This window comes from Ctenopharyngodon idella, chromosome 2 (genome assembly GCF_019924925.1).
Source record: "Ctenopharyngodon idella isolate HZGC_01 chromosome 2, HZGC01, whole genome shotgun sequence".
Lineage (NCBI taxonomy): Eukaryota > Metazoa > Chordata > Actinopteri > Cypriniformes > Xenocyprididae > Ctenopharyngodon > Ctenopharyngodon idella.
The window spans coordinates 27,859,644-27,882,338 of record NC_067221.1 but is presented as its reverse complement, the minus strand read 5'-3'; the positions used below and the strand labels follow the sequence as shown (position 1 = coordinate 27,882,338).

Below are 22,695 nucleotides of genomic sequence, written 5' to 3'. Positions count from 1 at the left end.
ATCACTAGGATACGTACCAAAAACTTTTAAACTGGCTATTATTAAACCTCTTATTAAAAAGACACAACTTGATCCTAGAGAATTAGTCAATTACAGGCCGATCTCAAATCTTCCTTTTCTGTCAAAAATACTAGAAAGGCAGTATCATCGCAACTATGTTCCTTTTGAGAAAGAAATAGTATCTGTGAGGATTTCCAGTCAGGATTTAGACCGTACCGTAGTACTGAGACTGCTCTCATTAGAGTTACTAATGATTTGCTCTTATCATCAGATCGTGGTTGTATCTCTCTATAAGTGTTACTGGATCTTAGTGCTGCATTTGACACTATCGATCACAACATTCTTTTAAATAGACTCGAAAATTATGTTATCAATCATGCTACCCTTGGGAGATATCATTAGGAAGCATGGCGTTAGTTTTCACTGTTACGCTGATGATCCTTAGCTCTATATTTCTTCACGCCCTCACGAAACTTACCAATTCACAAAATTAATGGAATGCATAGCTGATATAAAAAATTGGATGACCAGTAATTTCCTACTACTAAATTCAGAAGGCCTCATCGACACAACAGCCAGTGGCACAGTTCCTCAACAAACCGTCCATACGATCCTCAACTGGATGGAACTGGAATAAATACTTTGACTGTTGCGATCCCCGGACTTATGATAGCTGCCTGAATCATAATAAAGCACTGTTCGCTGTTGGCTAGAGGAGAACTGGCCCCCTGACTGAGCCTGGCTTCTCCCAAGGTTTTTTTCTCCATTTTAACACCTGTTTGCCACCTGATATCACCTGTTGGAGTTTGGGTTCCATGCTGCTGTCGCCTTTGGCTTGCTTAGTTGGGGACACTTGGTATTTGATATTCAACAGTGTTTTGATCTGCCTGCATTGGCACCATTGTATGCGAACTGAACTGAGCTGATATAGATAAATTAACTAAATTAATAACTATTGATTCTTACAATGGAATGAATCAATACTGAATTTACTTAAGATGGACAATGACACCATTTTCTTTAAGAGCTGCTGTGCAGCCATAATTATATACCAGTTATCACTGTAAAGCTGCTTTGACACAATCTGCATTGTAAAAAATGCTATATAAATAAAGGTGACTTGACATGAATTGGTGAGTTTCGTCAGGGCACGAAAAAATATAGAGCTGAGTATCATCAGAGTAACAGTGAAAACTAACGCCATGCTTCCTAATGATATCTCCCAAGGGTAGAATGTACAGAGTGAACAGCAACGGTCCTAGTACTGAGCCTTGTGGTACTCCATACTGAACTTGTGATCGATATGACATCTCTTCGTTTACTACTACAAACTGATAACGGTCATATAAGTATGATTTGAACCATGCCAATGCGATTCCACTAATGCCAACATAATTTTCGATACTATTTAAAAGAATGTTGTGATCGATAGTGTCAAGTGAGCACTAAGATCCAGTAACACTAATAGAGAGATACAACCACGATCTGATGATAAGATCAAATCATTTGTAACTCTAATGACAGCAGTCTCAGTACTATGGTACAATCTAAATCCTGACTGGAAATCCTCACAGATACCATTTCTTTCTAAAAAGGACCATAGTTGCGATGGGCAGTATTTATGATACATGTATTTCAAATACGTATTTCAAATACAAAATAGTATTTTGTAATTTGTATTTGATAGAGTTGATGATAGGGTTGATGAAAATGGCTGTGTATTTTGTATCAAAATACTTTAGTGTTTTGTATTTTTGTAGTTTTAAAATACTGTAAAATACTTTGTAAAAAGTCTACATGATGACATCATAAAAATGCAACCTCTGATTGGTGCCTACTGGTTTGCCCAGACTTGTTGAATTCAGAATAGATGTTAAGTTTTGGTGTTTGTTTTAGTAGCCTAGGCTAAATAGTTTACCAATTTACATAATGTTCTTGAAAACTATTATACCGAGCAGCAGCCCCCTATATTTATGATTAACAATCAGTTGATTAATTAGTCATAAACTAGTTGCTATGAATACAGGAGTCATCAGTTGTCTTCTTATGAATGACTTGTTTGTCATTGAGTCAGTGTTGCTGATGCAAAGTAGGCCCTTCGTTACCAAACACCAAGTAACTAAATTAGGTGACAATTATAAGTCATTCGCACACTGTTAAAAATGAAACTGTTGGTTACTTTAAAACTGACCTTCATCTGGGCGATCACAGGGATATGTGAATATTTGATCTGTGAAATCCAAAATATGTAAATTTTCGCCGCTAGAGGTCGCTTATTCAGTCGCTTATTCTTGATTTTGTCGAATCATGGGAGGTGTTGTCTTCACGTCAACAACCAGTGGAAAAAAATTGGGACGGGACTCGGGCAGAAATCATGTTCATGGATTAGATTATTAACATTACTGTAGTATGAAGCAGAGCAGGGCAAGTGTTGTTGGAGCAGTAATGAGGCCACTGGAGAGATTGCTAATGTCTCGAGAGCAGCGGAACTTTTATTATGCCACAGTCGCCGCTTCCACTTTTTTTGGTCTAGCGTATGTGGGGTAAAGCAGCACTGTTTATCATATTAGATACATTTGTGTGTTGAAAGTTGTTATAGTGCTACTCTGTGCGTTCGCTTGGCAGCTGCTATGAGACACTGCAGTAAGATAGATCAATATTAGTCATGGTAAAACATGGTACTCGTGGTAAATCAAGAAAATGAGATTTAAAGGATTAGTTCACTTTCAAATTAAAAATTCCTGATAATTTACTTACCCCCATGTCATCCAAGATGTTCATGTCTTTCTTTCTTTAGTCGAGAAGAAATTAAGGTTTTTGATGAAAACATTCCAGGATTTTTCTCCATATAGTGGACTTCAATGGCCTCCAAACGGTTGAAGGTCAAAATTACAGTTTTATTGCAGCTTCAAAGCGTTCTACGTGATCCCAGACGAGAAATAAGGGTCTTATCTAGAGAAACCATCATTCATTCACGGCCCGTGTCCTGTTAAAACTGCATATTTCTCTGGATTTAAACATTCTTGGAAACATTTGGGATAATGTAAGTACACAAGTCAACAAACGTTGTTCTAGTGGTTTTTGGATATTTTAATCCAAAAATCCTACTGTACATATTGTGCCTTTAACTAGTTGCATATGTCAGATGTATTGCATGACTGAGGCAGAGAAAAGCTGTTGCTATCAAACATTGTTTACTTAATCAACTGAGTCAGTGTAATGGTGAAGGGATCAAATAGGCCAAATGATGGAAGGTTTGCGAAGAAATTTCATGCTCCCTTGTAAAAGTATTTTTTTATTATTTTTAAAATACAAAAATACAGTAGTTTATTTTGATACATTGTGTGGCTGCTGTATTTTGTAGTTTATGTTGATACACTTAAAATTAAGGTATTTGGTATTTTATTTTAAAATACATTTTGATGTATTTTTGCCCAACCCTGGTTGCGATGATACTGCCTTTTCTAGTATTTTTGACAGAAAAGGTAGATTCGAGATCAGCCTGTAATTGACTAATTCTCTATGATCAAGTTGTGTGTTTTTTTTTTTTTAATAAGAGGTTTAATAATAGCCAGCTTAAAAGTTTTTGGTACTTATCCTAGTGATAAAGATGAATTAACAATATTAAGAAGAGTATCTATGACCTCTGGAAGCATCTCTTTCAATAGCTTAGTCGGTATAGGGTCTAACATACATGTTGTTGATTTTGATGATTTAACAAGTTTAGACAATTCTTCCTCACCTATAGCAGCTAATGAATTGAATTTTTCCTCAGGGATACTACAATGCACTGTCTGACGCGATATTGTAGTAGACAGTTGCATGGTTATAATTTTCTCTCTAATATTGTCAATCTTGAAAGTAAAGAAGTTCATAAAGTCATTACTGCTGTGCTGTTTGGAAACATCAGAAGTTGAAGCTTTATTTCTCGTTAATTTAGCCACTGTATCAAATAAATACCTATGGTTGTGTTTATTTTTTTCTAAAAGATTTGAAAAATAAGCAGATCTAGCAGTTTTTAAGGCCTTTCTGTACTTAATCATTCTCTCTCTCCACGAAATGTGAAAAACCTCTAGTTTTGTTTTCTTCCAGCTGCGCTTCATTTTTCTGGCTGCTCTCTTAAGGGCCCGAGCGTGGTCGTTGTACCACGGAGTTGGGCTAATTTCCTTAATCTTTTTTAAGCGCAAAGGAGCTACTGCGTCTAATGTGTCTGAAAAAGAGAGATTCAGTATTTTCGGTTGCAACATTGAGTTCTTGTAAGCTGTCTGGTATGCTAAGGCGATGAAACTGATCAGGATAATTATTTATAACGCAATCTTTAGTGCTAGAAGTGATAGTTCTACCATATTTGTGGCAGGGAGGCAGTTTAGCACCCTTGGCTAAATGTAGTATACAGGTCATATGAGTATATTAAGTCAATGAGTGGGTCCTGACACGTGTTGTCTAACTCCAATAGAGTTTAGAATGTCTGTAAATGCCAATCCCAATGTGTCTTTTTCATTATCTATATGGATATTAAAATCACCAACAATTAGGACTTTATCCGCAGCCAGTACTAACTCCGATAGAAAATAAGCAAATTCTTTGATAAAGTCTGTATGGTGCCCTGGTGGCCTGTATATAGTAGCCAGCACGAATTTCAAATGGGATTTGTCACTTACATTACATAATGTTACATAAAGCACCATTACTTCGAAGGAATTATAATTGAAAGACTTTTGAGTAATACTAAAGATTAGGGGTCTGCAGCTGAGCCAGTATCTGTATCTGTATCTGTATTTGTAACGATCTCAAAATTATTCTTATCTGTATCTGTATTCGGATAAAACCGGAAGTGGGCGGGGCTTTACCCAGAAGATCATACAGTTACTTGAGAAGACCATTATGTCTATGACATTACAGCCTATATATCTGTTTTCTTTGTAGATATCACTAAAAATATGCCTTGTATAACTGAAAAAAGAAAAAAAATATATGATTATAACATTCATTTAAACATCTTCTAACTGTCTGAGCCCATAGCCTTAACGGAAATGCTTCTAGATGTACGTGCAGTTGCGCTTCGGATGACACGAGTTCGAATCCCAGCTCGGGGACCTTTCGTGATCCGATAAATAAAGAGGCTATTTAAATATGTTTTCTAAAATATAAAATTAGCTAATAATTTCCAAAAATAAATAAATAAAATAATAATAATAATAATAATAATAATAATAATATATTAAAAAAAATTGTACAAGTAGAGTGATTTCATGGCAAACGTTTAGTGATTTAGTGATTGTCGTTCATGACTGAAAGCATTTAAGGCTCTGAATGAATTCAAAACTTTCCCTTTACCATAAGCGAGTCTCTTTTGAACTTCACTAAACAAATGTGTGTGTGCCTCTCAAACCAGCAACAGACAAAGGAGCAAACGTGTAGGCCTAGTAGAAAATGAATAAGTATCTTAGTTGATTATCTTAACAGAGAGGTTTGTTTCGCAGAGACGAGACGCGGCTATTTGATTTGCGATCGTGCCATGCTAATTCCATTCATCCGTGTATCATATCATGCAAGGTTTACATCAATTAGATATACATATTGAACAGTAGAATGTGTATGATGTAGTATTTTAGTCGATATTGCTCCTGTCAAGCTCTGATTTCGGACAGACGCAACAGCAACGCGGTTATTTGATTTGCACTCATTTCATTCATAAAGTTTACACGCACTTGCTTCACACACATAGCTATTATTGCGTAGTAATTTTAGAGGTTTATGTATCGCGCTATGATCCCCTGGCTCACCTGTTATCCAGCAAACATGAGGAGTGACTGTTTCAGCCTCAGCCAAATATATTATTTAGCAGAATTATTCATTATCCGTTATTCGTTTCGAAGCCATTATCCGTGCCTTTCCGAATAAGGTACTGGCTTCGGGCACACCCCTACTAAAAATATTACTATAAATTACAGCAACACCTCCCCCTTTGCCTTACCGACACGGTTCATGTCGATAATAGTAACCTTGAGGGCTAGACTCATTTAAAGTAATGTAATCGTCTGGATTTAGCCAGGTTTCTGTCAAACAAAGCACATCTAGATTATTGTCTGTGATAATATCATTTACAATAAGGGCTTTTGAAGAACCTTTATAATTTGTTCATCAGTATTATATATATATATATTTTTTTTTTGTTGAACATAAATTAAATTTTCACCCTTAAATGGGTTCGGGAGTTTTTTGTATTTACTTATTCGGGGTACAGACACAGTCTCTATGTGATAATATGAAGAGTTTGGTTCCAAAACGTGATAAACTCTTTTTATAAAAAAAAAAAAAAATAATTCGCCAAAATCAGTATTGTATCTGGTCGGTATTGAAAAGTCATTTATTAATTTTTCGGAAAATGCGATATCCGTCGTGTTATTCTGTCATGTTTTCTCCCTTTCTTTCCAAAATGCGATAAACGCCAGTCTCCCTTCTTGGCAGAACGCGATATATCTGCTCAACCAATCACAGCACACCATTCTATTCCATGCACTGTACTTTGTGATCAACAAAAACAGAAAAATGAATAATTTTGACAGCATTGATGAATCTGTGGTGTTCCCTTTCAAAAGGGAACTCTACACTGCATTCGAAAATGCATTGGGGAACGCCATCACGTGAACCGATGTCTGAAAGCAATTGTCAATTGCTAATTAATATAACCTCCCCAAAAAAACTACTCTCCAAAATATATAAAATAATATCCAAATCAGACAATACATTAAGCCTACCCAATGCAAAATGGGAATCAGACTTATCCATTGCTCCCAATGCCGCTTTCTGGACACAAATCTGTAAAAATATCTACTTCATGACAAAAAACGCCAACTTACAACTTATACAGTATAACGTACTTCATAGATTTCACCTAACTGGACGGAAATTATTTAAAATGGGTTTTTCTTCAGAAACATGCTCACATTGCACACAAAACACTCCAGACACCTATTTACACACTATTTGGGATTGCACCTCAGTTAAAAAATTCAGGGAAAACGTTACTGACTCACTATCCAACCTTATGGGATGTCACATCCCGCTGTCTCCCTCCCTCTGTATATTAGGTGACATATCCATAATCAATAACAGTCAATTACTCCTAGTGGCTCTAACTATCGCCAAGAAAACTATCCTCATGAACTGGAAATCAAGGAACACCATACACATTACAACTTGAAAAAATTTACTAATAGAGTACATCTCCATGGAAAACTTGTCTACCTCCACTCAAAATAATACATCAGAATTACACCCTTCTTGGTCATCTCTCTTTAACTTCCAACAGTCATGAATCCACTGACCTTCTTTGTCTGAAGCCATCCTCAATAGTACACCATCAATATTTACACATGACTGGGGGGGAGGGGGGTCAGGAAGAGGTAGCAACACCGACTAATATCAAATATAAATAAAATACTTATAAGATTATATTTGAATCTCTCTCTCTCTCTCTCTCTCTCTCTCTTTTTTTTTTTTTTTTCTCTTTTTTGCTGCTTCTGGACCCTGGTTGGCTGTGGCATACTAGTCCCTGCCATGTGCGGTTTTGATTAGTTGTGGGTAGGTGTGATGTGGGGCCGGGGGCCTTGGGCTTTCGCCCTCCAGTTTGTACTTTCACATGGGATTTCTTGTCTCTGGCTGGCTCAGCACTTGTCTCGCTGTTTTAATGCTTCACATATTAGATGAGGTGCACACACACACATTCATTTGGAGCATAAAACAAGTTTAAAGCAAAAAAAAAAATAAATAAATGCACACACATAGGGTAAGTGTGGCGTGGGCGTGGCGGCCTGGGCTTTGCACTGGGCTGGTTCCATGCTACACGCCATGCTTTTTTAATGCATTATACACTAGTTGACATAAACATATCATGAGTATAACAATGAAAGCAGCCATATTTATTTAAAAAAAAAAAACAGACAGGGTAAGCGTGGCATGTGTTGGACGGCTGGGGATGGGTATGGATTTTGGGACCCTCGGCCCCGCAGCACCGCACCTCGATAGCCCGTTGCAACATGACACTGACGGGGGTCTATCCTATGCCATGTCCATGAGGGGAATAGAGGCAGCTTTATAATATCTTACTATTAATAGCCGTATCAATATTACCATTATTAATACTATTATTATTATTATTATTATTATTATTATCACTGCCATTGCAACTACTACTATTATCATTACTATTAATGGCTGTATCAATATTACCATTATTAATATTATTATTATTATTATTGCTATTACTATTATCTTTATTTTTCCTCTTCCTGATCCTTTAACCTCCCCCTCATTCCGGATGAAATGAGTATATTTGTTAATATGTTTATCATTATTACTTCTGCTAATACTATTATTACTATTTGTCATTTCTTATTAATGGGATTTAGCATTATTATTATTATTATTATTATTGTTGTTGTTATTATTATTATTATTATTATTAATACTGCTATTACTGTTGCTATTGTCACCTTCCTCATTTTTTGCGTGTGATACAATTATTATTTTCATCATTATTATTGTCAATTTTTTTTTTTTTTTTTTTTAATTATTATTTATTTATTTATTTTTATTTTTTCCTCTTTGATATATATTTTTTCTTAACTCTGGTTATGTCTGTTGTACTTTCCTACATGCTCCTTTATTCATATATTTCCACTCCCACACCCAATTACACTTAGTTATACACACACACACACACACACACACACCCAAATCATACTGGCTGTTATGTATGTTTTGTTGGTCTTTGTATTTTTATTTTGCATTTAATTTCTTTTCTGTAATTATTGTAATTGTCTGTTCGCATAATAAAAAATAAATAAATAAATAAAATAAAAAAAACTTATATAGCTTTAAAACACATGGAAATAATAAACTTTCATGATGAAGAAAAAAAAAAAAATGAAAGCAATTGTCAAATCCTACCAATCCTATTGGCCAGCGACAGCCTATGACGTCATCATAGCGCGACCCAGAAGTATATAAGGGGTGCCTAGAGAACCAGTCAGTGTCTTTTCGTCTTCAGGGACTGTTTTGTCTGTTTGGCGATTGCTTCGAATCCGGTAAGAAAGTATTTATTATGTCTGACAAACGTTTCAGAAAGTGTGCTGATCCCTGTCCCAGGTTTCTGACTTCCGGTGACACACACAATCTGTGTATTTTCTGTCTGGGGGAAGAGCACGCACGGACAGTGCTTGAGGGTGCTGTCTGTGCGAATTGTGAGCGTCTACCAATGAGAACACTCCACTCTCGTCTGGCCCTCTTCTCGAGGGGAGAGGAGCTGGCATCGCTACCTGATGGTTCTGGCCCCGCTCGTGCTGAGGCTCGAGAAGGCATGGAAGAACCCATATTCGGCTCGTATTCATCTGCATCAGCGGGCGAATTTCACTGATTTGGAGGGATTGAGCTAACATGGGTATGTGTCGATCCCCCCTATTCACGTTCGTGAACTATCTTGTCACTGGGCAGACCCCGACACTGAAAGCTCCGGTCCTGCCTTCTAATCCCCTTAAAGTGACCTCTCGCTTGAATGGCAGGGCATACGCAGCAGCGGGTCAGGCTGGTGCGGCCTTACACACCATGGTGGTGTTACAGGCCTACCAAGCTGACTTGCTGAAGGATCTGGATCAGGGACAGGGTCTGTCCCCTGAGGCGGTAGAAGAGCTGCATCACACCACGGATCTGGCTCTCCGGGCCACTAAGCAAACCGCTGCTTTGATTGGAAGATCGATGGCAGCGATGGTGGCCACGGAGAGACACCTGTGGTTGAACCTGGCTGACATCGAGGAGAAAGAAAAGGGCTTTCTCCTCGATGCACCGGTTTCGCCCTCTGAACTTTTTGGTACCTCCGTCGAGGCGGTGGTGGGAAAGTTCGGAGAGAGGCAAAGGCGCGCTCGACGGCGTTTAAGAATTGCATACCGCTCAGATCCAATCCTGGGCCCAGACAGACAGGAGGTCCTGGCCCGTCCCGATTTAAGAATCGGAGACAGGGCCAGAGGTCCAGTGTTGGCGGGACTCTAGGAAGAAGAAGCAGGATCTGAGGGAGGTAATCAACCACAGACGCCAGCAGCGTCAGTGATTGGTTTCCTCTCTGCGTGGGTAGTTCACTTCTACCCTCTCCTCTCTTCTTCCACCTCCTGGTCATGGAATTTTAAAATATAACACGCTCAGGCTTTTTCACAGTCAGGCTGAGGACAGGGCCCATGATGAATATAATTCTGATGGCCCACCTTCTGACTTGATAGTAAAAAGGCTCCTTTAGGCTTAAACGGACCCTAGACCCTTACACGATAGGAAAAGGACCCTTCCATCCCTCACACGATAGGAGTCTTCGGTCTTCGAGCCGCAGGAAGGTAAGCTGGGTCTATATTTACATTATAGTATATCTGACCTTAAGTTTTCCTGTATGGGTTTTTCCTGGGCGTCTAGAGAGGAAAAATAAAATAAGGGGTTTTTAAGGGCTCTGAAGTTTAAAAAAAACATTAGGTTGGCTTGAACGATTGTTTTTGGCTTGGCAAACAAAATAGCTGCCTTTACAGCCACCATTGGTAGAGTAGCTTCTCCTCTGGTTATAGCTAGAGTTGTTTTGAGATTAGCACTCTTTACTTCAGATAGATCTATGTCTAGCGTCGGCCTCCTGGGCCGCCTGACATTGTTGGCTTGGGTTGAGCTTTGCTCCTTTGAGCTCTTAATTTAGAGTTTAGAGTAGCCCCTTCTCTCATGAGTTTGTAGGCTGAGTTTTAGCCCCAGGCAGATCTATGCTTATGTGTGGCCCTATGGGCCCACAGCTTAGCTGGCCTAGGCTAAGAACTAGGGTTAGGTGTTTGCTTTGCATTCCCCCTTGTATCATTACTTCCCTTGTTAGGTTGTATAGTTTCCTAGTTCTGGCCTCCTCTTTCTGAGTGGTCAGGCCAAAAAGTCCTTTACCCCTTTTAGTGTAGGTGCAAGATAGATAGCAGCTAAGGTAGCAGGCTATCATTAGCCTCCCTGGTGCCGTTGTCTCAGGTGGCAGGCCCCTTATCTTTAGGTGGATAAGAGAATGGTAGTGTTGCGTAGGCCCCACTTGGCCCCACTAGAATTTTCATTCATACTGTGTTTGCCTTTCCCTTGAACCCCTTGAATTAACATTCAAGTTTGAGTGTAACGGTTTCAGCTTTATCCAGCTCCCATTCCCTAGGGTTCAGTACAGATGTGTAACTTTTGGTTGGTATAAGGCATCCATCCTTGTGTTCAGGATGGCATGAATGAAAATAAAGCATCACTTTTATGCTTTAAGTTCTAGTTTTTGCCCTACACAATGTGAGCTATACTCTATTGCTGCCACAGGTTAGCACCTGTTTCTGTAGTAGTAGGCTTGTTTATGGCCTCCTTCAGAGAGTGGTGATTATTTTGTACTCCCCTTGCATTAAGAGTAAAGGTGTTTACTGAGTACATGGCCTGCTGGAATGCATAGCTCAGGTTGAGTTCGCCTTGGGAACCTCACTAGTCAGTTTGGTTCCTTTGTTAGCTCCCTTAGAGTTTAAACACTGCTACAAGAATTCTGTTGCATTATTTGGAGTTGAAGTCTTTCGTCAGATAAGCCTCTTTGTAAGCACTGTAGCTTGTAAGTGTCACAAACTCTTGTTGGTGGATGTTTTTGGTAAGAGTTTCGCTCACTTAGAATTTAGACACTGCCACAGGTTTATGTCCATGTCTGTTGAGGTGGTAAGCCGGTTTTGGGCCTCCTACAGAGCACGATAACATATTTCTTTGTACTCCCCTACTTCAGGGTTTTACAGTGTTGTTACTGAGTACATTGCCTGTTGGAATGTGTAGATTTAAGCTCAGGTTGAGTTCAGGTTGAACCATGGTTCCCTGTGAACAGGGAACGAGACACTGCATTTCCCAGCCATGCATCGGGGCTGCCTGCTGAACAGTCCCTTCAGACGATAAGACACTGACTGGTTCTCTAGGCGCCCCTTATATACTTCCGGGTCGCGCTATGATGACGTCAAAGGCTGTCGCCAGCCAATAGGATTGGCAGGATTTGACAATTGCTTTCAGACACCGGTTCACGTGATGCCGTTCCCCAATGCGTTTCCGAACGCAGTGTCTCGTTCCCTGTTCTCAGGGAACCATGGTTACAAACATAACCTGAGACGGTTTCTGCAGTGGGGAAGAAACGTAAGTCATCGAAATGTAATCATTTACATGAGGAGATTAAGAAGATGAGGCACTCGAGTCGGGAGGAGGAAAAATGCCGGCTGCTTCTTGTTCCACAACAGCATCAAACTTCTGTCACGGTCCCCAAAACTGAATCATGAACAGTTTTTAAAAGCCATTTTTAATACCAATGTACTCAGCAAATATGTTTATTTTAACCGTGCAGTGGCGCCAGATACTATTTAATCGGTAATAACAAATGGAGACATAAATAATTTATAACATTAATAAGATGACTCGTTGAATTCATTTTAGGAGCGACGACTGAATGTATTTTTAGTCAAATGCCTGTATATAAGATTAGTATTGACAAAGTTCAGAGGCTGTCATATATATGAATCAACTTACTTTGTTGTGTATTTTCAATATGAAAAATAACTTTTATATTGATGGATTAATTGCATTTTGAAAAAAAAAAAAAAAAAAAGCGTGTCAGGGATTTATTGCATTTTGGGGGAAAAATAATCAGTTTTTATAATAAACCTTTGAAAATCAAAATCTAGATTTGAATTTTTAATGTTTTTATAACCAAAAGATGCTATGTGAAAGTTTGAAACAGAAAATAGTGGTTTTCATCTTGCCACTTTCTTGGTAAAGAAAACACATTTTTACTCAAATGAATCAAAATGGATTTATAACGTTTTGGAACCAAACTCTTGATATCTAGGTGAAAGAGTTTCTATTTGTTGGGATTTATCTGACTTCTGTGATGTGAGACAGCTAGCAGACAGTCGGTTTAGCCAGTATGTCTGCTTCCTGACCTGGGCCTAAGTTTGTCATGTTTCAGCTCTAAGACTATGTGCCATATTATTAGAGAGAAGAGCGGCACCATCCGAGGAGGGATGAATACCATCTCTTTTTTACAGGTCAGGTCTGCCCCAAAAACTTTTCCAATTGTCTATGAACCCTATATTATTCTGCGGACACCACTTTGACAGCCAGCCATTGAGTGATGATAGTCTGCTAAGTATCTCATCACTCCGACAAACAGGAAGAGGGCCAGAGCAAATTACAGTGTCTGACATTGTACTTGCGAGTTCACACACCTCTTTAATGTTAATTTTAGTGATCTCCGACTGGCGAAGTCGAACATCATTAGTGCCAATGTGAATAATAATCTTAGAGTATTTATGATTAGCATTAGCCAGCACTTTTAAATTTGCTTTGATGTCAGGCGCTCTGGCTCCCGGCAAACATATGACTATGGTGGCTGGTGTCTCTATTTTCACGTTCTATGTAATAGAATTACCAATAACTAGGGCACTTTCAACAGGATTCTCAGTGGGTGCATCACTGAGTGGGGAGAACCTGTTTGATGTTCTAATCGGAACAGAAGAGCGGTGTTTTTCCCCACTAGGCCGTCTCACGGTCACCCAATGGCCCTGCTGCGTGGGCTCTACAGCCGGAACCGAACAATGTACAGAGTTCACTAAGCTAGTCGCATCCAAAACAATATCTTAAGCACTTACATTCTTACTATCCTCGATTAAAGTTTGGATGCGTGTCTCTAATTCTGAGATTTTCTCTGTCAGCCTGACTATCTCCCTACAGTTATGACATGTGAATCCCTCGTCGCTGACAGAGAGAACTATGCTAAGCATGTGACAGGCAGAGCAAGTAACAATAGGAGAGGATGATATGACTCACCGTGTTTGTAGACTGATCCAACTTACCACAGCTGTTTAATGAACGCGTGGAAAAAGGAGCGCGCGAGAGACTGGTGACAAGTTAACAAGATAGCGAAATGCTAACATGCTGTGATAGCGATTTAGATTAAAAGCTAGCGACGTAAGATTAATGCGATAGGCAATATTAGAATATTAGATATATGGTAATGACAATATAAACAACAATAAATTATAGTAAGAGATTCAAAAACAAAGCTATACTGGGCTACAGATGCAAACCACTCTGAGCAGCGAGGCAGACAGAAGCAGTTAGGACAAAAACAAAAGATTTATTCAAATTCTGAATTGAATAATTATATTACCTGTATTATGTACCGCCTATGATTATTGTCCTTCGTTTATTGTTCTTATTCTGTTCATAGGTTGTTTTATTTATGAATGGATTTCATGAATGGATTTTTTTTTTTCATGAAACTGTTGGCTAAATTACATTTAACTAATCTTAATTGTCAAAATATTTTTATCCCATGTATTGTAAAATTATGTATTTTGAGAGTAGGCAATGGCATTGAGGTCCACTCTATTTCACAATGGTCCACTCACTTTAAAATTTCTGGCCTCACCACTGATGTATTCATCTCTATTATGTAACAAGGAAGTTTTAAAGGGGACCTATTATGCCCCTTTTTACAAGATGTAAAATAAGTCTCTGGTGTCCCCAGTGTGTATGCAAAGTTTTAGCTCAAAATACCCCACCGATCATTTATTACAGCATGTTAAAATTGCCACTTTTTGGGTGTGAGCAAAAATGTGCCGTTATTGAGTGTGTCCCTTTAACCCTGTATGGTCTGAGGCTGATTTGGGGTCCTGTAGTAATTTTGACATGCCCTGACATTTGTGCTTTTTTCAGTTGCTTATAAACATATAAATGGCAAAAGTCTCATTACACTGTATTCAGCAAAAACTAGGCTACAAAAATATGTGAGCAACAAGTATGTACATGTTTGTATTTTTGAGAGAATCACGTATATGTTTTTTTAAACAAACAAAAAATAAATAAATAAATAAAAATAAGTCACTGAAATAAGGCCTCAGAGCACATACTAAACATTTTTTCACTGTATATCACTGTATATCATTTTTCACTGTATATTTTAGTATAGAGTTTTTGCTTCAAAATGTTGTGAAAAGCATCCTGCTTACTCAGTCACATAAAACAATGTATTGACACTTTTTTTTCTGTTTAGAAAGGCCATATGCGAGGAGGCATGAATATTCATGAATAATGCTGTGATTCACACCTGAGGAGATTAAGACCCTGCCCCTAATGACCCATATAATGAGCCATTCAGTGAGGAATATGACTGAGTGAACTAAGAAAGATTGCAATGACAAAAGAAATATATCATTTTTTGTTTGTAGTTTATTTAGAATATAGTTAACTGTATAAATAAGAATCAAAGACACATTTTGAGTACACAGTTATACCTGGAAATAAATCCTGTTCAAAGATATAAGTGAACATCACATACCTGGCATTTGGTGTTTCTACACTGGAGAAAAAAAGAAAAAAAAAAAAACTTTTCTGCTTCCAGTCAGTGATCTCATTATCATATGCATGCAGTCCAATGTGGGCCAATATCTGGTCACTATGATTCTCAAATCTTTAAGATCAAAGAAAAAAACCCTCTGTGAGCTTGCTGATAACAGGATCATATCAGCTATTGTATTAACATTAATATAATGTCCACTCTTAACAGAAAACATGATTTTTGTGATCTCATGCATGCACGTATTGTTGCACATAATGTGAAAAAAATTTTTGTATAGGCCTATTATATTTTAAATTACAGTACCGGTCAAAAGATTGAACACATTACTATTTTTAATGTTTATGAAAGAAGTCTCATGCTCATCAAGCCGGAATTTTTTGATCAAAAATACAGAAAAAAAACATGAAATATTGTGAAATATTATTGTGACTGTGAAATATTATTACAATTTAAAATAATGGTTTTCTATTTTAATATACTTTAAAATATAATTTATTTCTGAACGTCTGAACATTCATATTATCTCTATGGCATGTTATGTATTATATTTGTTATATTACAGAGCCTAAATGTTAATGTGCAGTTTAATACGTTGCTAACACATTTTATTTCAGTATTTATTACGTATTTCAATCGATTTCACTCATCTCAGTATAGCAATATAGTTTGGGAATAGCCAATATGGCAATTTACTAATGTAAGTTATGTGTAGTAAATGAAACCGCACGATCTGCCCCATTAATTCACACTGAGACACAAAACTTGCAGGATTTATATTTAAACAGTCTTTTTGTGGTTTAAAATTCACAGACATTATATCGTGATTAGAATAAAGAACTTAAGAATAAAAAAAACTTACCATTCACAAACTTCGGCTTGATCTAGTTGATCCTCAAAATGAAAGTCGTGCTCTTCCTCTGAGGTAAATTCTTCCAGAATTATTCCCACTGCGTCTCAAAGTGATGTACAAATATCTGACCAAGCTTGATGCATTTTTTCGAGCTGATGCGGGTGTTGTGGACTCTTGCATGGATAGCCTCAGAATTTGCGTTTGAAATGCTGCACGCTCTCCGTGGGCGTGGCCGCATTAGTGGATAATCTCGCAAACGACTGACATCTCTCTCTTTTCAAACAGATTACACAAACAAAGGCTATTTGTTTTCAATTTAACTCACATGTGTAAGTGGCCACAGAAAAATATAGCTTTCTTTGCACGTAGCTGTGATCGAATCGTTATCAGGGACATTGGTTTTATAAGCAGACCAGAATCAACTCGCAAGAGTGTGCACACAAGTTTTATTTAACTAAATCACAAACACATAACTAAACTAACAAACACAAACATACCATTCACGCAATGAGAGAGTGAAAAATGAATTTGAACCGTATCATAACAGGGGAATGAAACAATGGAAAGAGTAAATTAACAATCGCTGGACGAACCATAAGTTTAAATACTATAAAGCACCTTTGTTAATAAATGGGTTCAAAATCTTAATACTAAATCGCCGTTTAGTGCTCAAACGATACTTGCAAATGCCTTGGCTGTTGAGCGTCCAGATCTGCAGATTCAGGAGAAATCCTTGAGGATTCGGTCCGATGGTGTGGAAGTTGTAATCAATATCTTCTGCGTTGAATGAAGAAATTCATACAAACATGCGCTGTTAATTTGACTCTTGTGGTCGAGGCAGTTGTTCATGGCTTGAAAGGAAGTGAGGCCTGCCAGCCTGACTCAGAAGCCGGGTGGGATATCACGTGATGCAATCCGTAGTGTTAGCAGGAACAAAAGAAAAAAAACCAAGGAGAACTAACTCTGATCTGTTCAGAGGTATTTAACTTCTACAGAAATTTACGCCCCTCCGCCTTGGCTTGACCAATCAGAAAGGTGTAATTCTCTGGCAGGAGATTCCTTTGTTTGAGAGTGAGTTCATTTGCATGGGAGGAGTTAACTAGTGGTTTGTGTCCATTTATACTCTGATAAATATAACAAACATACAATGCATTCTATGATATTGTGGTGTCCACCAAAATGTAAGTTATTAAACAAGGAGTAATTTGATATTAACACTCTGGAGTTGGGAAACGCGCCGGCTCGTTTTGCAGGATTTTTTTTCACATTGCGGCAAAACAGACTTAAAATACTCTGTCATTTTTTGTCATAGAGACATAAGTAATATATCAATTGAAACTATAGAATGTCTTCTTTTATTTGTGTACACTCAGAGTAAAAACAAAATGTTGTGCTTTTTGCAAAATAAAGAAAACTAACATGATGCGTGATCTCTCGTCTCCCTCTGAACGAAGTCCAATCTGATACTTGTTAGAAAATGAACTGTAACTTAGTGAATACTAATGACACAAAAATGAGACTTATGTCTAAAGAAATGTTGAAATGTAAGGTTTTAAATCGTGTAAGTCAAATCGAAAACAAAAATTCTCTGTTTATGTAATCTGTATGAAAAGAGAGACATGTCAGACGTCCGTGAGTCAGCTCATTATCCACTAATTCGGCCACACCCACGGAGCGAGCGCTATTCAGACGCAAATTCTGAGGCAATACATATACATATACATCGTCGCAATTGTCAAGTCAAGTCACCTTTATTTATATAGCGCTTTTTACAATGTAGATTGTGTCAAAGCAGCTTTACATTGATAACTGGTACATTGTTTGGCTGCACAGCAGCTCTTAAAGAATAGTGTCAATGCAGGCAGATCAAAGCACTGTTGAATATCAAATGTCAAGTCAAGTGTCCCCAACTAAGCAAGCCAGAGGCGACAGCGGCAAGGAACCCAAACTCCATCAGGTGACATTAGGTGGCAGACCTAATCGTGTATTTATTATCTTCAAAAGTGTTTATCTGCATGTTATAGCCATGATTATAGCGATCTCTGGAAGCCTCTGTTAGTTCCTGGAATGTCACATGGTATGCCTGTTCTTCTAACGAGACATTTGTGGACTAAATGTGCACAGAGCGCCCTCCGGCTGCAAGTATGAATTGAAAACACAGTATCCAGCGCTCATAGTGATGACAATAAATATTGAATAAATATTACTCCTCTGTATAGGAAATTGACATAAACATATGAGAATCCATCAATATTTCTCCAAATGTGCACGCTTTTAAGCTAAAAGCCTATATGAAATGCCATAGAGGTAACATGAATGTTCAGGCGCTTTGCATCACAGAAATACATTATATTTTAAAGTATATTAAAATAGAAAACCATTCTTTTAAATTGTAATAATATTTCACAGTATTACTGTTTTTCTGTATGTTTGATATACAGCATGATGAACATGAGACTTCTTTTAAAAACATTATAATACTAATGCATCCAATCTTTTGACTGGTACTGTAATTTAAACTATAATAGGCTTATACAAATTTTTCTTCACATGATGTGCAATAATACGAGCATGCATGAGATCACAAAAATCATGTTTTTTTTGTCAAGAGTGGACATTAAATTAACTTTAATACAAGCTGATGTGATCCTGTTATCAGAGGTTTTTTTCACATAGCCTTCCTGACTGAAAGGGCTCATTATGCAGGTCATTATGCGGGTCTTTGTCTTCTCAGGTGTGAATCACAGCATTATTCATGAAGATTCACGCCTCCATGCATACTGTGATTCTTGACAAAAAGTGTCTTACAAAATTTAAATCTCTATATTGTTTTATATGAACGAGTAGGCAGGATAATTTTTTACATCATTTTGAAGCAAAAACTGTAGTCTACAACCTCCAATACCCAGAAGTCTTGTGAACACATATATAATATTTGTTTTTTGGCCTTATTTCAGTGACTTAAGTTTTTTGTTTTTTGAATTGCCACGCATAAACGTTATTCCTTCAAAAATACAAACATGTACATACATGTTGCACACATATTATGGTAGCCAAGTTCATGCTGAATACAGTGTAATGACACCTTTTCCATTAATATGTTTATGAACAACTGAAAAAAGCACAAATGTCAGGGCATGTCAAAACTTCTCCAGGGCCCCAAATCGGCCTCAGACCCCAGAGGGTTAAATACCACCTAGATGGACTGCAAGATCAAGAAGTATCATCACATGCATTTATAACACTTTACAATATACCAAAGAACAATATACAAACAGAAATAATGCACAAAATGTACTGGGGAAATGCATGTTCATTCATTTAGACAAGGTTGTTAATTAATTAATGGCAAAGAATCCAGTTTTATAGACAATGTATGATTCAATGTATGATTCTAATGTATGATCCGTCTCCTAAGTGTCTTTGAAATGTATGTGGAGAGCAAATGGTGCAGAAGGGGGTGATAGCGCTTAGTGGGGAACCCAGACACTACGGAGCCTGCATGGGTGATTGACTTTTACAATTGTGTTTGATCGCCCCAGACGCTACACACATTCACATTCTCTGTATTCCAATGCACGCAAGTGTATGTGAATCTCAATAAAAGTCCTCATAGCTGTAAGACACATGTTCTCCTCTTTATATACTTGTATTGTTATTAGTCTCTGGCTCTGTTCCAAACCCAAGGGAGCTGCCCACCTAGCCCTAAGTTTTAAGGTATTTGCATTGCTGGAGATGCCAAGTCTGTTCCAGCCAGTAAGCAACAAGTTTATGCTCTTTTATAAAATTCCTAATTTATCATCAGCATCACATTTATACTTTGTGGATAAAGCAATCTCTGAATGCCTTGTGTGATCAAATATGGTTAATTGCAAGAAACACTAGAAACTCAAGAAACTCAACTATAAAAATACTTGCTGTACATCTTACCTGTAAATGTACATAATAACAATGTATACTTTTCTTTTGACTTACCTTCCTCATTTTCCCCTATTTGCAGAACATAAGTAAAGAGTCTCTCTCACCAACATGAGTTGGAGCTTTCTCACTCGACTACTGGAGGAAATCCACAACCACTCCACGTTTGTGGGGAAAGTTTGGCTGACTGTCTTAATCATTTTCCGGATCGTTCTGACTGCAGTGGGTGGTGAATCAATCTACTCAGATGAGCAGACAAAGTTCACCTGCAACACTAAGCAGCCCGGCTGCGACAACGTATGCTATGATTCCTTTGCCCCACTCTCACATGTTCGGTTCTGGGTGTTCCAGATAATCATGATATCCACCCCCTCGGTCATGTATCTGGGTTATGCCATTCATAAGATTGCCCGTACCTCAGAGGAGGAATGGTGCAAGAGACAGATTTATCAAAAGAGAAACCGCCACAGTCAGTGGAGAAATGGACACCACCTAGCAGAGGTCTGTGGAAATGCAGAGGAGGAGGAGGAGGATGCAGAGCCAATGATCTATAAAGAAGACACTTTGGATGTGCAGGAAGTCAAACCAGAGACAGACAAGGGCAAAGGCCAAGATCCAGTGAAGCATGATGGTCGCCGTAGGATAATGCAAGAAGGCTTGATGAGAATGTATGTGCTTCAGCTTATATCCCGTGCCATCTTTGAGGTGGGATTCCTCACGGGTCAGTATCTTCTTTATGGCTTCCGTGTTAACCCTTCATATGTCTGCAACAAGATCCCATGTCCGCACAGAGTAGACTGCTTTGTTTCACGACCCACTGAGAAGACCATCTTTTTACTCATCATGTATGTGGTGAGCTGTCTTTGTCTGCTGCTCAATGTTTGTGAGATGTTCCACTTGGGGATTGGTGCCTTCCGTGACATTCTTCGTAAACGTCGAAGCCAGGACCAACGACCTTCCTACGGCTACCCTTACTCCAGGAACATTTCTAGTTCTCCACCAGGGTACAACCTTGTGGTTAAATCTGACAAACCAGGTCACATTCCCAACAGCATAATTTTACATGACCAGAACATGGTTAGAGTGCTTCCAGAACAGCATTGCACAAGTCCTGATGAGAATATTCCATCTGACCTGGCTACCTTGCACCACCATTTACGAGTAGCTCAGGAACAACTCGACATGGCGTTTCAGACATACAACACAAAAAACGCTCATATTTCCAGAACTAGCAGCCCTGTATCTGGGGGCACAATGACTGAGCAGAACCGTGTCAATACAGCTCAGGAGAAACAGGGTGCACGACCTAAAGCAAGCACTGAGAGGGCAGGGACAATAATAAAAAATGGAAAGACATCTGTGTGGATTTAATGGCAAACTCTTACCTGACTAGTTGAACCATTATCCACAGAAAACATTTTGCCCCTGCTAATGCAAACTACAGTTAGTGAGGGGATGACTGAGCATCATGTCCCCTGGTTCTGTTGAACAATAAACAAAAATAAATATACTGTAGAAGGGTAGTATTCATTTCCATTCATTTCTTTCTTTACAATGTTGTAGTGTTCCCCCTTTCTGTGAGTAATTCTTAATGTGTTTTTAATTAATGCTACATATATTAAGTGCTAAGTTTCTCTAAATTCCAATGCATGCAAGTGTATTAACCATCTTTAATGGATCATTGATTTAATGATTTAACTATATAAAAACTATGTAAGAACCCCTATGTATCTACTCCATTCAAATAGTCTCATAGCTGTACTCACAGCTGTAAGACATAGCTGTAAGCTGTAATACTCATAGCTGCGAGACACATGTTCTTGTCTTTATGTTATCCTATTGTTATTGGTCTTCCAAACCCAAACGAGCTGCCCACCTAGCCCTAAGTTTTAAGGTATTTGCATGCTGGTGAAAGCTGTTCCAGTCAGTAAGCAACAAGACTATGCTCCTTTATAAAATTCCTAATTTAGCAACAGCATCACATGTGTACTTTGTGGATAAAGCAATCCCTGAATGCATTGTAATGAAAGTGTGATCAAATATGGTGGATGCGAGTTGCAAGAAACTCAACTCTAAATATACTTGCTGTACATATTATAAAAAATGTATTAATTAAAATGGTTATCTTATTAAAAATGCACTTTCACACAACAAGTGTCTGTGCTATGTATTTTTTATGTATTTTTTTTTTCCATCTTTTATCTTATTTACATATCTTTAGCTTAGTAATATACGCCAAACTCAGTTGGAATCAATTGCAAGTGTCAATTTTCTTGTGTGATCACGAGAAGAGCTGTGCTAATGAGTGACCTTTAACATTGTTGCTACCTATGTAAAGTGGTTTCACATTGTATAGGATTCTGCCTTAAAAGATAGCTGCCTTTTTAGACAGCAGACAGTGACAAGGTTTTGGAACAGAGCCTTTAACTCAAAGTTAAAGGGATACTCCACCATAAATTTGAAAATTCTCTCACCATTTACTTACCCTCAATTTTCTAAAAATCTCTGTGTTCTA

At 38.0% G+C, this 22,695-nt stretch overlaps 1 protein-coding gene across 6 annotated transcripts in view; it reads left to right on the top strand.

Annotated features, from left to right (window-relative positions):
• Nucleotides 1-22,334, top strand: part of gjc2 (gap junction protein gamma 2) — a 321,138-nt gene extending 298,804 nt beyond the window's left edge. For 3 of the 6 annotated variants that reach the window (XM_051878568.1, XM_051878577.1, XM_051878594.1), the window contains one exon: nucleotides 20,263-22,334. In XM_051878568.1, the coding sequence (XP_051734528.1) occupies nucleotides 20,292-21,551 (1,260 nt within the window). In that variant the 5' untranslated portion in view covers nucleotides 20,263-20,291 and the 3' untranslated portion in view covers nucleotides 21,552-22,334. Of the gene's footprint in view, nucleotides 1-8,601; nucleotides 10,383-18,849; nucleotides 18,997-20,262 lie in introns of those variants that run through there. The other 3 variants (XM_051878605.1, XM_051878616.1, XM_051878584.1) reach the window with 3 other exon arrangements.
• Nucleotides 22,335-22,695: the final 361 nt, after the last annotated feature.